Source organism: Anomaloglossus baeobatrachus, chromosome 6 (genome assembly GCF_048569485.1).
Source record: "Anomaloglossus baeobatrachus isolate aAnoBae1 chromosome 6, aAnoBae1.hap1, whole genome shotgun sequence".
Classification (NCBI taxonomy): Eukaryota; Metazoa; Chordata; class Amphibia; order Anura; family Aromobatidae; genus Anomaloglossus; species Anomaloglossus baeobatrachus.
The window spans coordinates 45215762-45230237 of record NC_134358.1 but is presented as its reverse complement, the minus strand read 5'-3'; the positions used below and the strand labels follow the sequence as shown (position 1 = coordinate 45230237).

General features: G+C 44.0%; 1 protein-coding gene across 1 annotated transcript in view; it reads left to right on the top strand.

Annotated features, from left to right (window-relative positions):
- The window catches only part of KLHL38 (kelch like family member 38), a 20527-nt gene extending 6792 nt beyond the window's left edge, over positions 1 to 13735 (top strand). Inside the window, exons 2-4 of the mRNA XM_075352897.1 lie at positions 1411 to 2878; positions 5718 to 5823; positions 10413 to 13735. Coding sequence (XP_075209012.1) covers positions 1529 to 2878; positions 5718 to 5823; positions 10413 to 10696 — 1740 coding nt within the window. The 5' untranslated portion in view covers positions 1411 to 1528 and the 3' untranslated portion in view covers positions 10697 to 13735. The remainder of the gene's footprint in view (positions 1 to 1410; positions 2879 to 5717; positions 5824 to 10412) is intronic.
- Positions 13736 to 14476: the final 741 nt, after the last annotated feature.

Here is a 14476-nt window from a genome sequence, read left to right as displayed (position 1 = left end):
CAAGTGTGGTATTGCCGTAATTGAATTGAGGGCAAAGATGGCCGAAAGAGGAGAATAGAGACATCCATCCGAGCAGTCTGCTCCGCACCGACCGATAGGTGATTATTATAAACATCCGGTGAGAGGTTCCCTTTGAAAGTCATTGAGGTTGTTACGTGGCAAGGAAGGTCAAAGCAGTCCACCATGTTTTTGATCAAAAAAAGGTTTAAGCCATCCCACCATGACAAAGTGTACCACAGTCGGGATGGTCCCTAATCTAATATTAATGTTGCACAGCTTCTAGCTTCCCACGTGTAGAACAAAGTTCACAAAGCAGATTACATAGGATAACAAGCTCTTTACTCCTTGGAACATGAGGTAATGATATGCACATTCATACAGCATTGCATCAGGAAGTGAAACCAAAACCAGGAAGAAAAACAAAAAACTTTTTACAATACAGTGAGTAAGGAAACTTTACACAACATCGCCAACTACTGTTAGATCAGCATAAAGTCCTCCTTCACACATACAAAGAAGTCATCATCTGTTGCATATACCAACAATTAAAACCTCATCTCGTGGTTTCTTCATTGTTGAAAAGAGTTTAAATAAAAAGGTTTGGAAAATGCTAGTAAAAAAAAGATGTCCTAAAACACGGGAAAAATGCCCCCAAAAATGTAGGGCCTGATTTAGTAAAGATTGGGCTGAGCTGTGAGGGGATGAAGGCGTGGTAACCGCAGCTTGTCAAATTTATGACGAGCCGTGGCGTTTACTATGCCAGAAATCATAATCTGCAGGGACTTAGCTAGGATTCGTGGCCACTTGTTTGGCACTCGTGACTCTTGACGAGGTATACGTCTCTTCATGAATCAGGAATCAAACTCTAGCACATCTCCTCTTCAGGACCGGAGTAATGTATGTATCAATGCCAGTCTTGATGTATCGGGTCCTAAAATTATGAAATTTTGAGGCGTTTTAAGTTTTGATGAGGATTTTGGAGAGGTTCCTGCACAATTTCTGTTCCAAAAACCCAGTAAAAGGACTCAATGTGAACACAACCAAAGTGGGAAAATCCTGATGATAGTTTGCGTCTAAGGTATAAATCCAAACAAACAATATATAAAGCAAATCTTTAGGAAGGTGAATTCTTTTCCCAAGTAGCTTCTTATTTGAAAAGTCAGAACTGAAATTCCCAAAATCATCTTTTTCAATTGCCTTGTAAAACTTTTACGGCCTTTATAAAGTTAAGTGTGAAGGAAAAAATCCAGTCCTTAACCATAATGACTTCTGAAACTTGAGAAAGTGGATTGTTTCCTGTAAAATCCTGTAGGCGGTGACTTTGTGAGAGGTTTCACATTTTATCACTTATTCTAAGTTCGAAATCATATATTATAATGAATGAGACTCAGAACTTTCCTTTTTTTATAGGCTGGAAGAAGATAAGAGGACGTTTGCTCTCGTGTGGCTGCTGACATGGCTTCTCTCCAACACAAATTATTGGGTTTCATATAGTAGGAACTTTTCTAGTCAGAATAATTGGGTCAATATGGATGGCAAAACCGGTGAAGTCCTACTCTTTCATGATAAAGTCTTCTCCAGCGACTTATTGAGGCAGCTAAACAAGTTGAGACAATCCAGGTTGCTCACTGATGTCACCATTTGTAGCGATGACTGCGAATTCCCTTGCCATAGGAACGTCTTGGCCTCCAGTAGTCCATACTTCAAGGCAATGTTTTGCAATAATTTTAAGGAAAGTACCCAAGACAAGGTGTTTTTGATGGGCATAGATTCAGATACACTTCACCGGATCATCGTCTACGTCTACACCGGGGAGATCCTCATAACTTTGGATAACGTCTTTAGTCTCATTCAAGGTGCTTCATTACTACAGTATGAAAAACTATTGGGAACTTGCTCGAAATTCCTCCAGGACCAAATGAATCCTCAAAACTGTTTAAGTATGATCAGACTTTCTGAATTCTTTAACTGTAAGAACCTCAAAGATAAGGCTAGACGAATGGCTTTGCAATACTTCAAAGACGTGTCCATTTCCGAAGACCTGAAGGATCTCGGTGTCTCGGAACTATTGGACTATATTGGAGATGATGATCTTTGTGCAGAAGAAGAACAAGTATTTGAGGCTTTAATGACCTGGATAAGACACAATGAACATGGCCGAAGGTGCTATATACAAGAACTATTTCAGAAAGTCAGGCTTCAGTATGTCCATCCAACTTTTCTTTTCCATTTCATTGCCAATGACCCTCTCATTCAGTCTTCAGTGTCTTGCAGAAGAATGTTAGAGTCGGCCTGTAGAATACTATTCGCTCATAACACATCCATGTTTCCCGATATCAAGCCAATATGTCATGTCCCACGTCGATTTTCTCATCAAGAGTTCCTCATCAACATAGGAGGCCGGAAGGACAACCAGCAGACGACTAGAGATGTCTTGCTGTATAATGAGAAAACCAACCAGTGGTTGAGACTTGCAAAGCTGCCAACACGTCTACACAAGGCTTCAGCAGTAGGGTTGCATGGTAATGTGTATGTTTTAGGTGGGTTATCCATTGGCAACAGAGAAAATACCGTCAACTCAAGTGTTTACATATTGTCCCTGAAATTAAATCAGTGGCGCAAAGGTGAACCCATGCTTGTTCCAAGATACTCTCATAGGAGTATCGGCTACAGAAACTATATCTTCTCAATAGGAGGGATTGGAGCAAAACAACAAATTCTTGGCTCAGTGGAAAGGTTTGATAGCATTTATAACTCCTGGGAGGCAATGGCTGGTATGCCGGTGACTGTCCTCCATCCTGCGGTAGCTGCCAAAGATGAAAGGATATATCTTTTTGGTGGAGAGGATGTGATGCAGAATCCAGTCCGGCTTATACAGGTAATTTGTGGAATTCCTATGGTACCTAATAACTATACCACAAAGAGTAAAGGAAGCCAGAGTCCACCTTCTGCTCCAGCGTTGCCGGTCTGAAAGGTCTCAACCGGACAGGAAGTGAGGACATCACAGCCACCAGTAACCTGACCATTGAAGCCACTGGGTTTTTTTTCAAGGTCAGGATACTGGTGTTCGGAATGTCAATACCATTGGAGCGGCAACACTGGAGCAGCAAGAAATGACATGGTTTCTCCCCATATAAACAAAGCCAGGCGAGGTGAAGTCAGCTGTGACCCGACCTGATGACGGTGCTACTATATAGTACCTCTATACGGAATTGTATTATGGGGGGGGGTATTCTCCTATTTATGACTTTGATGTCATATGAAGGCTTTTAAGATGTACCGTATAATATGGCACCATAGATTATTTTTTTTTACAAAGTGTTATATTATGGCCCCATAAAACGTAGGGAATACAATAATGTGCATGAGGCCCTAGATTTTATGATATCATTTTTAGTCACTGATTTAATGATCAGATACAGAAAATATAACACTGAGACCCATCAGTCATAGGAAGGTATTATAAATATTTTTTTCCTATGACATTTTAGTATATGATGTATTGTATGTAAGATGTTGATCATTTTTAAGGTATGCTCACAATTTGTAAGTAGCAAGTTTAAAGGAAACCTGTCACCAGGATTTTCCCCCGTAAGCTGCGGCCACCACCGGTGAGTTCTTATATGCAGCGTTCTAGAATACTGTATATGAGAGCCCAGAATGTAAAAAAAAACACTTTAAAGGGAGCCTGTCACCACTTTTTTGGCCTATAAGCTGCGGCCACCACCACCGGGCTCTTATATACAGCATTCTAACATGCAGTATATAAGAGCCCAGGCCGCTATGAGAACATAAAACGTTGGGCCATATGGGCGTCTCCGTTCTCCGCTGCCGGCGCCACCTCTTTCGGTCATCTTCGTCCTCCTTCTTCTCTAGCTACGGTGCATGACACGTCTGACGTCATCCACACTCGCCGGCATTCAGGTCCTGAGCAGGGCAGATCAAAGTATTGTAGTGCGCCTGCGCAGGATCGGCGAGGGTGTACGATTTAGGACGCATCATGCACACAGGAGTCAGAAGGAGGACAAAGGTGGCCGAAAGAGGAGGCGCTGGCACCGGTCAACAGAGACGCCCATATGGCCCACCACAGCAACCGTTAGATAAGTATTATAAAGTGTTTTTTATGTTCTCACAGCGGCCTGGGCTCTTATATACAGCATGTTAGAATGCTGTATATAAGAGTCCAGTGGTGGTGGCCGCAGCTTATAGTCACCAAATCTGGTGACAGGTTCCCTTTAATTATACTCACATAGGGGGTGGTCCGGTCCGATGGGTGTCACTGCTCTCCAGTCCGGTGCCTCCACTCTGTGGTGATCTACGTCCTCCTTCTTCTGAGGCCCATGTGCATGATGCGCTCTATGTCATCCACACAGGCCGGAATTGTGGTCCTGCGCAGGCGCACTTTGATCTGCCTTGCTCAGGGCAGATCAAAGTATTATAGTGCACATGCGCGGGTGGTCTTTAACCTTTCCTCGTGCCTGCACATTACAGTACATTGATCTGCCCTCAGTAGGGTAGATCGAAGTATTCCTGTGCAGGACCACAATGTCAGCCTGTGCGAATGACGTAGACACGTCATCCACACTGGGGGCAGGGTAGAAGGAGGACCGAGATTGCAGCAGAGAGAAGGCGCCAAACCGGAGAGAGGCAACGACCATCGGACCAGACCGCCCCCTAGGTTAGTATAATAAAAGTGTTTTTTAACATTATACTGAGCAGCCTGGGCTCTTATATACAGTATTCTAGAATACTGTATATAAGGACTCACTGGTGGTGGCCACAGCTTATGGGGGAAAATCCTGGTGACCGCTTCCCTAAACTAAAAAAAACATTATACTAAAATCCCCTGGTACTTCCATGGCTCCTTTGCTTGGTCCCCAGCCAGTCTCTGTAAAACCCCACCTCCTGCAACGGCGTCTCATCCCATGTGACCACTGCAGCCATTTTTTGTAAGACAGCAGGCGTGTTTTTGTAATCCTGCCATTAAAAGCAGACAAATCAAACAAGTAATAGCTCCAATTCTATAACTTTCAGAGCTGTATACTGTGTCTAGTATCCAGCTGGAAAGGACGTTTAAGAGGAGCTATCATCTATAGGTCTACTGCTCTAAGCCAATCAGCATTGACTTGAGCATTATCAGCAATGCTAATTGGCTAGAAGCATGTGATTGACAGGACTTTTCTCCCCAAATCCTTTTTTAAGTTGGATTCCAACCACTGAGACATCATAGACATGACTAGAGACACTTACGTGTACATTATAGAAAAAAGACAGAAAGTGTGTTCACTCCGTGCTGCTGCTGAAGACTTTCCAAAGGAAGATCCAGGACAAACCAACGGAGACAAGTGAGTTTTTCAATGCATTTCAAAGCAATTAGAAGCTTCCTCTCCACGGAAAGAACCACAGTTGCATTGAATAAAAACCACTTATCTCCACTGGTGTGTCCTGGATCTTCGTTTGGAAAGTCTTCAGCAGCAGCGCGGAGTGAACAGTGAACACGTCTTCTGTCCTTTGTCTGCACTGTCCTGTGCACTCGTGTATCTGCAGCAGCGTCTCCATTATTAAGCGTGTATCTTGTTGTGTGTCACACAACTTGAAAAGGTAAGTGTACCTCTTTCTCTTTTATTTCGTTTATACCAGATAAAACCCTATTTTGTGCTCCTTAACATACCTTCAGTATACATTATATATAGTAACTTCTTGTCCTTATATCTTAGGTCTACCATGTTTTCAGAAATATGTGGTTCCGGATGGAGACAAGAATGGTAAAAAACGTGTGCGCCCCGGCAGTTGTTGTTGGAGAAAAGATTATAATAATTGGAGGTGAGTTCTTAAATAGAATTTATCAGCAGGTTTTTGCTATGTCTGTGTCACTGTATTGGTGTCATTTACTTGGCTGTGTTTTGCTGTTTCAATAAAAAAAAAGTGTTTTATCAGCTGGAGATTATCAATGTTAAGGCCACTTTACACACAGAGATAAATCTGTGGCAGATCTGTGGTTGTAGTGAAATTGTGGACAATCAGTGCCAGGTTTGTGGCTGTGTACAAATGGAACAATATGACCATGATTTCACTGCAACCACAGATCTGCCAAAGATTTATCTCTGTGTGTGACAGGGCCTTTAGACTAGGTGTCCCGAGCATCCTGGTCCAAGCCTGCCACCCACCACTAACTGGCAGCTTTTCTGTCAATATAAAGTGTACACAGGAAGCTGCCAATCAGTGGTGTGGGCGGAGCTATAGACATCTCAGGATTCAGATCTCTACTAGATCTGCAGCATAGAAACTGATTCTATCAGATCTGATGCACCCAATAAACTAAGCAACACAACACTAGAATCAGGATCTCTCCCTACATCATGTTTCTTTCAGATTAGGTGGCAAAAACCTGCTGACTAGGGATGAGCGAATTCAAATAATAATGTTCGGGGGTTCGTACAGGACATTGGGTGTCTGTGTCTCAATCTCAAAAATGGACTTTTAAAAAGTATGTGTCTGAGTTTGTTGAAAGAATGCATCACAGGCAATCAACAAGCTTTATTGTATGCTGAAGATGCCTTCATGCTGCTGTGTGCCCACCATACCATAGCTATCCCACCTATACCTGCCTGTACTTGTGTTGGTACATGAATCCATATGCTGTCCTGGGGGTCAGCTGCCACTGTCCTGATCACTGCCCTGGAAGTGGTACCTGGCGTTTGCCTCGTGGCAGGTGCTTAGTTAAGCCCCTCCCACTAAAGGGTAAGCCCGCGGCATCTATATATTGAGCCAGATAAAGGTAAGATCGTTAATTTCAGCAGCCGAACACATTTTGTGGGAGACTAGTCCAATTTGCAGGGAATGTAGGACTTTTTAAACATTTTTACTTCAAGACAATGTAAGAAAACAAGGGTGGTAGAATGCTTATATTAAGGGGTGTAGAGAATAAAATAAGAAAAATGGGGTCAAGGGTTGTTGTCATGATTGATATTCAGGAGTGCATTGCTGCCCAGCATACCATCTTCTCATTAGCAGGGGGGCAATTTGGAAGACTGACAGTTTGGACCAGTGGAATTGTTGCACCGTTGGCCAAAACTGAGCACCCGCCCATGATGATACAGTAGCAGAGACCGCTTTAGTTCTGCAGCATTGGAGGAGCGCGGAGGGACTGAGGCTCTTCAGATCCAGCAATCCATGCAGATTCAGAGCAGCGCTTACATGCCTTCTAGCAAAGAGCTTGCAAGCTCTCACTTCTTGTCTAGGAAACTGGCCACTTCTAGACTGTTCTAGTAGACCTCATAGGTGGCCATTAACCTAGGAAACAAGCAGCAAACTATAGCATTAAAACCCATCCATTCTTGTGATTTCGTATCAGAGATAAATTGCTAAATTGTTTGTTTTTACAAGCACTTTGCGGTTTTACACATTTATGATGATGAGAAAAGAAATATAGTCACTCTGATTTAAGCCCGCTACACACGCTTCAATATATCTCACAATCCGTCGTTGGGGTCAAGTTGTAAGTGACGCACATCCGGCATCGTTTGTGAGGTATCTGCGTGTGACAGCTACTTGCGATCAGGATTGAACGCAAAACCGTTGATCGCAAACACATCGTATCTTTGTCTAGAATTGAGCGTTTTGTTGCACGAACCTAGTGAATTGTAACGTGTGACATCCCTCATACGATTTTGGTGTCTGAGGCTATGTGCGCAGGTGTGCGCTCTGCACCGCAGCTTAAAAAAGGTCCGCTTCAGAGCGCAGCTGAAAAGCTGCGTTTTGAAGCGCCTCACAATGTCTGTCAGTCACTAATCTCTGTCAGTCGGTCACTATCTCTGTCCCTCACTCTCTGTCCATGTCAGTCTATCCCCCTCTCTCATATACTCACCGATCCCCGATCCCCGGCGCTGCACGGCGTTCACACTGCTCCGGCAGCTTTTACTGTTTTGAAAAAGCCAGCCGCCCATTAAACAATCTCGTATTCCCTGCTTTCCCCGCCCACCGGCGCCTATGATTGGTTGCAGTGAGACACACCCCCACGCTGAGTGACAGGTGTCACACTGCACCCAATCACAGCAGCCGGTGGGCGTGTCTATACTGTGTAGTGAAATAAATAATTAAATAATTAAAAAAAACGGCGTGCGGTTCCCCCCAATTTTAAAACCAGCCAGATAAAGCCATACGGCTGAAGGCTGGTATTCTCAGGATGGGGAGCTCCACGTTATGGGGAGCCCCCCAGCCTAACAATATCAGCCAACAGCCGCCCAGAATTGCCGCATACATTATATGCGACAGTTCTGGGACTGTACCCGGCTCTTCCCGATTTGCCCTGGTGCGTTGGCAAATCGGGGTAATAAGGAGTTATTGGCAGCCCATAGCTGCCAATAAGTCCTAGATTAATCATGTCAGGCGTCTATGAGACACCCTCCATGATTAATCTGTAAATTACAGTAAATAAACACACACACACCCGAAAAAAATCCTTTATTAGAAATAAAAAACACAAACATATACCCTGGTTAACCACTTTAATCAGCCCCAAAAAGCCCTCCTTGTCCGGCGTACTCCAAGATGCTCCAGCGTCGCTTCCAGCGCTGCTGCATGGAGGTGACTGGAGCTGCAGCAGACACAGCCGCTCCGGTCACCTCCACGCAGGTAATGAAGACAGCCGCGCGATCAGCTGCTGTCACTGAGGTTACCCGCTGTCACTGGATCCCGCGGTGGCCGCGGGTAACCTCAGTGACAGCTCAGCTGATCGCGCTACTCACCGCCGCTCCTATCACCTCCACGCAGCAACTGAGGTGAGTAGCGCGATCAGCTGAGCTGTCACTGAGGTTACCCGCAGCCACCGCTGGATCCAGTGACAGCGGGTAACCTCAGTGACAGCTCAGCTGATCGCGCGGCTGTCTTCATTACCTGCGTGGAGGTGCCCGGAGCGGCTGTGTCTTCTGCAGCTCCGGTCACCTCCATGCAGCAGCGCTGGAAGCGACGCTGGAGCATCCTGGAGTACGCCGGACAAGGAGGGCTTTTTGGGGCTGATTAAAGTGGTTAACCAGGGTATATGTTTGTGTTTTTTATTTCTAATAAAGGATTTTTTTCGGGTGTGTGTTTATTTACTGTAATTTACAGATTAATCATGGAGGGTGTCTCATAGACGCCTGACATGATTAATCTAGGACTTATTGGCAGCTATGGGCTGCCAATAACTCCTTATTACCCCGATTTGCCAACGCACCAGGGCAAATCGGGAAGAGCCGGGTACAGTCCCAGAACTGTCGCATATAATGTATGCGGCAATTCTGGGCGGCTGCTGACTGATATTGTTAGGCTGGGGGGCTCCCCATAACGTGGAGCTCCCCATCCTGAGAATACCAGCCTTCAGCCGTATGGCTTTATCTGGCTGGTTTTAAAATTGGGGGGAACCGCACGCCGTTTTTTTTAATTATTTAATTATTTATTTCACTACACAGTATAGACCCGCCCACCGGCTGCTGTGATTGGGTGCAGTATGACACCTGTCACTCAGCGTGGGGGCGTGTCTCACTGTAACCAATCATAGGCGCCGGTGGGCGGGGAAAGCAGGGAATACGAGATTGTTTAATGGGCGGCCGGCTTTTTCAAAACAGTAAAAGCCGCCGGAGCAGTGTGAACGCCGTGCAGTGCCGGGGATCGGGGATTGGTGAGTATGAGAGAGGGCTGCTAACTTCAGTAATTTAGGAGATTAGCGGTCACCGGTGAGTCCTTCACTGGTGACCGCTAATCAGGACGCGACACAGACAGAGCCGCAGCATGACCGTGAAGTCGGGTGAAGTTCACCCGAGTTCATTCTGACAGTGCGGCTCTGTGTCTGCTGTCATCTGCCATTCAGCTCTGCTACATGGCTGTCTGTGTCTGCTGTCAGCGGCCATGTAGCAGAGCTGAATGGCAGATGACATAGTAAAAACGCATCCCTACACATTACACACGCTTGGCAAGTCAATAAATAAAAAAAAAAGGGTGCCCAATGCATACGTCACAGATCACATGATCTAAAGGATCGCACATAACATTGATCAATTTAACATAGACTACTAACGCACGTGTGACAGCAAATGAACGACCTACGTGCAATCTCATAGATCCCGTATGCAACCTGGGCGTGTCACATCGCAAATGCGATTGTACAACTAATTGCAACGTGTAAAGTGGGCTTTAGAGGTATTAGGGTCACCCTCTTCTCTAGGGCTCCAGAGCACCAGACTTTTTGGATATAATAAGAAGAATTATGAATTCAGCTCTAGATGTGACTGGAGTATAACAGAGGAGTTGTGGAAAAATGATTACGTAAAGCTTGTGGGTCAAAATTTGCATCTTCTGCTCCGTATAACCTCATTTATGTGACAGTTTCTGCCATGAACTTTTCAACAGAACTGAATGTGACGTTTTTGTTCTAGGTTACACCAGACGAATCATTGCCTATGATATGATGCAAAATACATTCGCGAAATGTGCCGACATGAAGGACAGACGAATGCACCATGGCGCCACCGTTCTGCAGAACAAAATTTACGTAACGGGCGGCCGATGTCTGACCGTGGACAACACCATTGAGGACTCCGATTCCTTTGACTGCTATGACCCTAATACTGATACATGGACTTCGAAGGGAAAACTGCCCCATAGGTTATTTGACCATGGCTGTCTCACTCTGCAGTGTATCCCTACACAATTTCACTAAGCAAGTACTGTCATCTGGTATGGTCCAAGAGTACTCCAGGAACTATGGGACACATAGATCATTGCTCTTCGATTATAGTGCTTGGTTTGGCCACCTGGAGAAGAAAGGCCCTTTTTTAGCCTTTTTATGATTCTTTGGGCCTTTCCCATTTCCCATTTTGAGTTCCCCTAGAGGAGAGTCCTACACAGGCTTTCAAATGAGATGGGGCTACATTTGCAATGGTTACAAAATTATACAAAAACTCAGTATGCAGACTGATGTAGCCAGCTTCTAATACATATCTTCTCTGTCTGATAGCCTATCATGATGACTATGGGATAGCGGGAACCAGGAGTCCTAAGCTGACCCTCAAGCTAAGGGCCCCTATGCTATCCCTAACTTCAGGGAAACTCCTGATGGTGGAGATGCCCGAGTCTCCTTCCTGGCCCTGCTCCTAACCAGTCCAGTTCTGACTCCTCCTCCACAACCACTGCAAGCAATAGGAACAACTTAAACACAGCTTTCACCAGAGAGTCTGGGACACCACACCTCACAGACCAACATAGAATAAACTATAGCTGGCATGGGTAGAATGATTCAACCAGTATAAATAGGAGGGGAGCAAATGTGATAGGCTTCACCACAACATGTGATTAAAGGAGCAAGCAGACTAGCAGAGATTAACTCTTGCTATCCTGCCTATGAATCAGCACACAGCAGGTCTGCCTGTGTTGATCTCAGACACCAGAGAAACCATCGGGAGAAGTGTCAGAATCTGCAATCTGAACACAGCCCAATGCCGCAATGACAGTCCCCCAAATTTGTGCAAAACTTTGTGTGACAAAACCTCAGGTAAGGTCTTGCAAAGAGATCCTGTGAATGTCAGGGTTACGAATATTACAGTAAGACCCTCAAGGCACACTCCTACCTGCTGTTATCTTGATCGAAAGACCCGCGGTCGGTCAATACATTGAGGTCTATATTATAATGGTCTATAATGTATATTCAGTTTCACGGATGTCAAAATTTGGTCCTCAAAGACAGGAAACTTTTTCTAGCCTCTAGTAACATTGTAGGAGCTCCGCAAAGACCCAGTTTATAGCTGCCAATGAAACCCAAAAGTAAAAATGGAGAACAGCATACACAAGGCGCAAAGTCAAGCATAAAAAGCATTATTTTATTGTTTATTTGAAGCATTGGAGCAACAAAAAATAGTGCCACAAAGGTGGAACTTCACTTTCCACTTATACATTTTTTTTGTGGACCTTTTACTTTATCCTTGTTTGTAGATGTGATTTGCATGACCCTGTCCATCAGCCGTATGCGTTATTTCTGTCTGATGGACAAGAGACATGAGAACCACCTCTTACCTAATCAACCTTACCTTATCTATGGTCCTTCTTTTGATTAGTGGCCTGGAGCGACGTCTTTGTTGCGTCATGTCAAACATGTGAAATCGCACCAAGAAAAGCCGTAGATGCCAATAGGAAAAAGTCGATTCTCACATCTCCAATCCAGTGGCCAAAGATTACTGACGTGGCCGATGGACCAACTTGTTAGCAACGTGTTGGCACCATTTTTCCTTCTTTGGTTTGCATGCTGATGCTACGTGACTTTTTGTGTTTTCTTGTGTGAATGAGAGGGATCAAAATAATGGAAGGTCAACCTTATACACCAAAGATACAGATCTGGGATAAACAGTACACTCGTGATCAGTTACCTGTGGCAGACGTCCATGTACAGTACATTGCTGTGCCCACATTTATATCAACAAATGTATGATCCATAATCCGTGTACCCATAGCCGAGCACCAAAGCCAATTTTTGGGATCATGATTTGCTGTTGGCACAGCTTGCATAAATTTTATTTATTATTTTGTGAATAACCACAACCAATTATATGGAACCACCACTCATCAGACATGATGTATTGTAACGGGTCCAAATATATTCTACGATGGTATCCAGTAGCCAATTACACTACTTCAAAGTCTCGTATTTATCCCAGTCCTTGAGTTCTTGCAGAAGCTGATACTTGTGGCTTCAGGAGAAGTGACTTCTCTTCATGTGGACATGTTGTTTTGTTGACGTGCTTTTGCTGGAATTGTTTTTGTGTAGATTTCCTTAGGCTTCTCATAATTAGAGATGATCAAACCCAATGTTCGGTGTTCGTGCCGAACACCGACCCTACGAGAAAACCAGAATTCAGGTTTGGGATCGGAGTTCAGTTGCTTTACGTATAGTGGCCACTTGCGCAAGCATCGCTGTGCTCGGGTACGCTCAGTGCTCAGTGCTCAGCCCTTACTGAGCCACTTGCAGTGTTTGAACGGCTCGCATTGGGGTAAAAACAGAGTGATCGGATGTAGTGTTCAACCCCACCAAAAAATGGAAACCCCAGCCCAAACTGCCCCAGAAATGCTCTGCTTATGGCTGCCTGTATATGGGTGGAGACCCAAAGTGCCAATCAGTGACTTCCATTGGGGTTTGGAACAAGTCCGAACCCTGGAGGCCTGCTTCAGTTGCACCTGCCGAACTGAATTTCCATGGCTTCGCTCATCTCTACTCATAAGCCTCTCCTGGTCGTCTGCAACAACCACCGGTGTCTGAGCACATGTTGTCTTCATTGGCTATGGATCCGGTGCTACCCCACTTCCTCATCAAACCCTCCATATTGTTCTCAAAGATCTCAAAATTGACCAACAGAACAGTCGTGACTTTCTATGAATGACCCTGTGAGTTCATAGTCCTCCAGGTGTCACAAGACGCCAAGTTGGACACACATACGCACAACACTACTGCCCTAGAATTGCACGACTATGGGTATTTAAAGTATTTTACATTTTTACATAGTAGATATAGTTGTATGTTAATGTCATAAAGTTGTCAGAATATCAATTCATGTATATTTTTGTTTGGTGTTCTTATTCTTTTTCAACACATTAACAAACCCTAAAGTACATTTTTCAATAAATACAACATTTATCAAATATCTAAAAAGCAAGTCAGGATCAAACAGCAGTAAAAATGTTATTGAATATGTAATAAAGATTTTTTTTTTTCCTGGTAAACTCTATTTTCTCTTTTTTTTAAGCAACAATCTCCCTTTTATTTGCCAACAATTTTTTTTTACCAAAAAACAGATGGGTCTATCAAAAAATATCTTCAAAAAGCCTTTGTATTTTATTGTTTATTAGAAGAATTTGTACTCCTAAAATAATACTTTTTAACCGTTATCTCGTATGGGAGTTTAGACTTCATCAAGTGAGGTGTTATACCAGATACTGTCCATGGATAATGACCGCTTTTCATAGACCCCCATAGGGGTTCTGCTCCTTTGCTCTGTTGGATCCGGACGGGCTGGGTATAACATGGATAGCCATTTATTTGATGAGGAACTTTATAGTCTGATGTGCCTTCCTCATAGCAATGACAACGAAGCATTAGAATTTATTTAGCTGCTGGATTCATGATGATCAATTGTTTGTTGGGTTTGCCAACAGACAACTCGTGTAATCATCATCAGTAACTGTGATAGGAGTTTCCGCACACCAATGGTGAACTTCAGTGGTTCAGTCCATGCAGCTTAATCATAGAGGAACTTCTGCGGATTCAGATGGTGACCCACTTCAGAGACATTAAACTACCAAGGGGGGAATCACCAAGTTATTACATGACCCAAGTAAAGAGAAGACATTCATGAATTTTCAGATACAATGGAATAATTATATTTAGTAGTACTAGCTGAATTATATAAATTCGGGAAATAGTTTCAGAATAAATAAATAAAATATTACTGGAGTG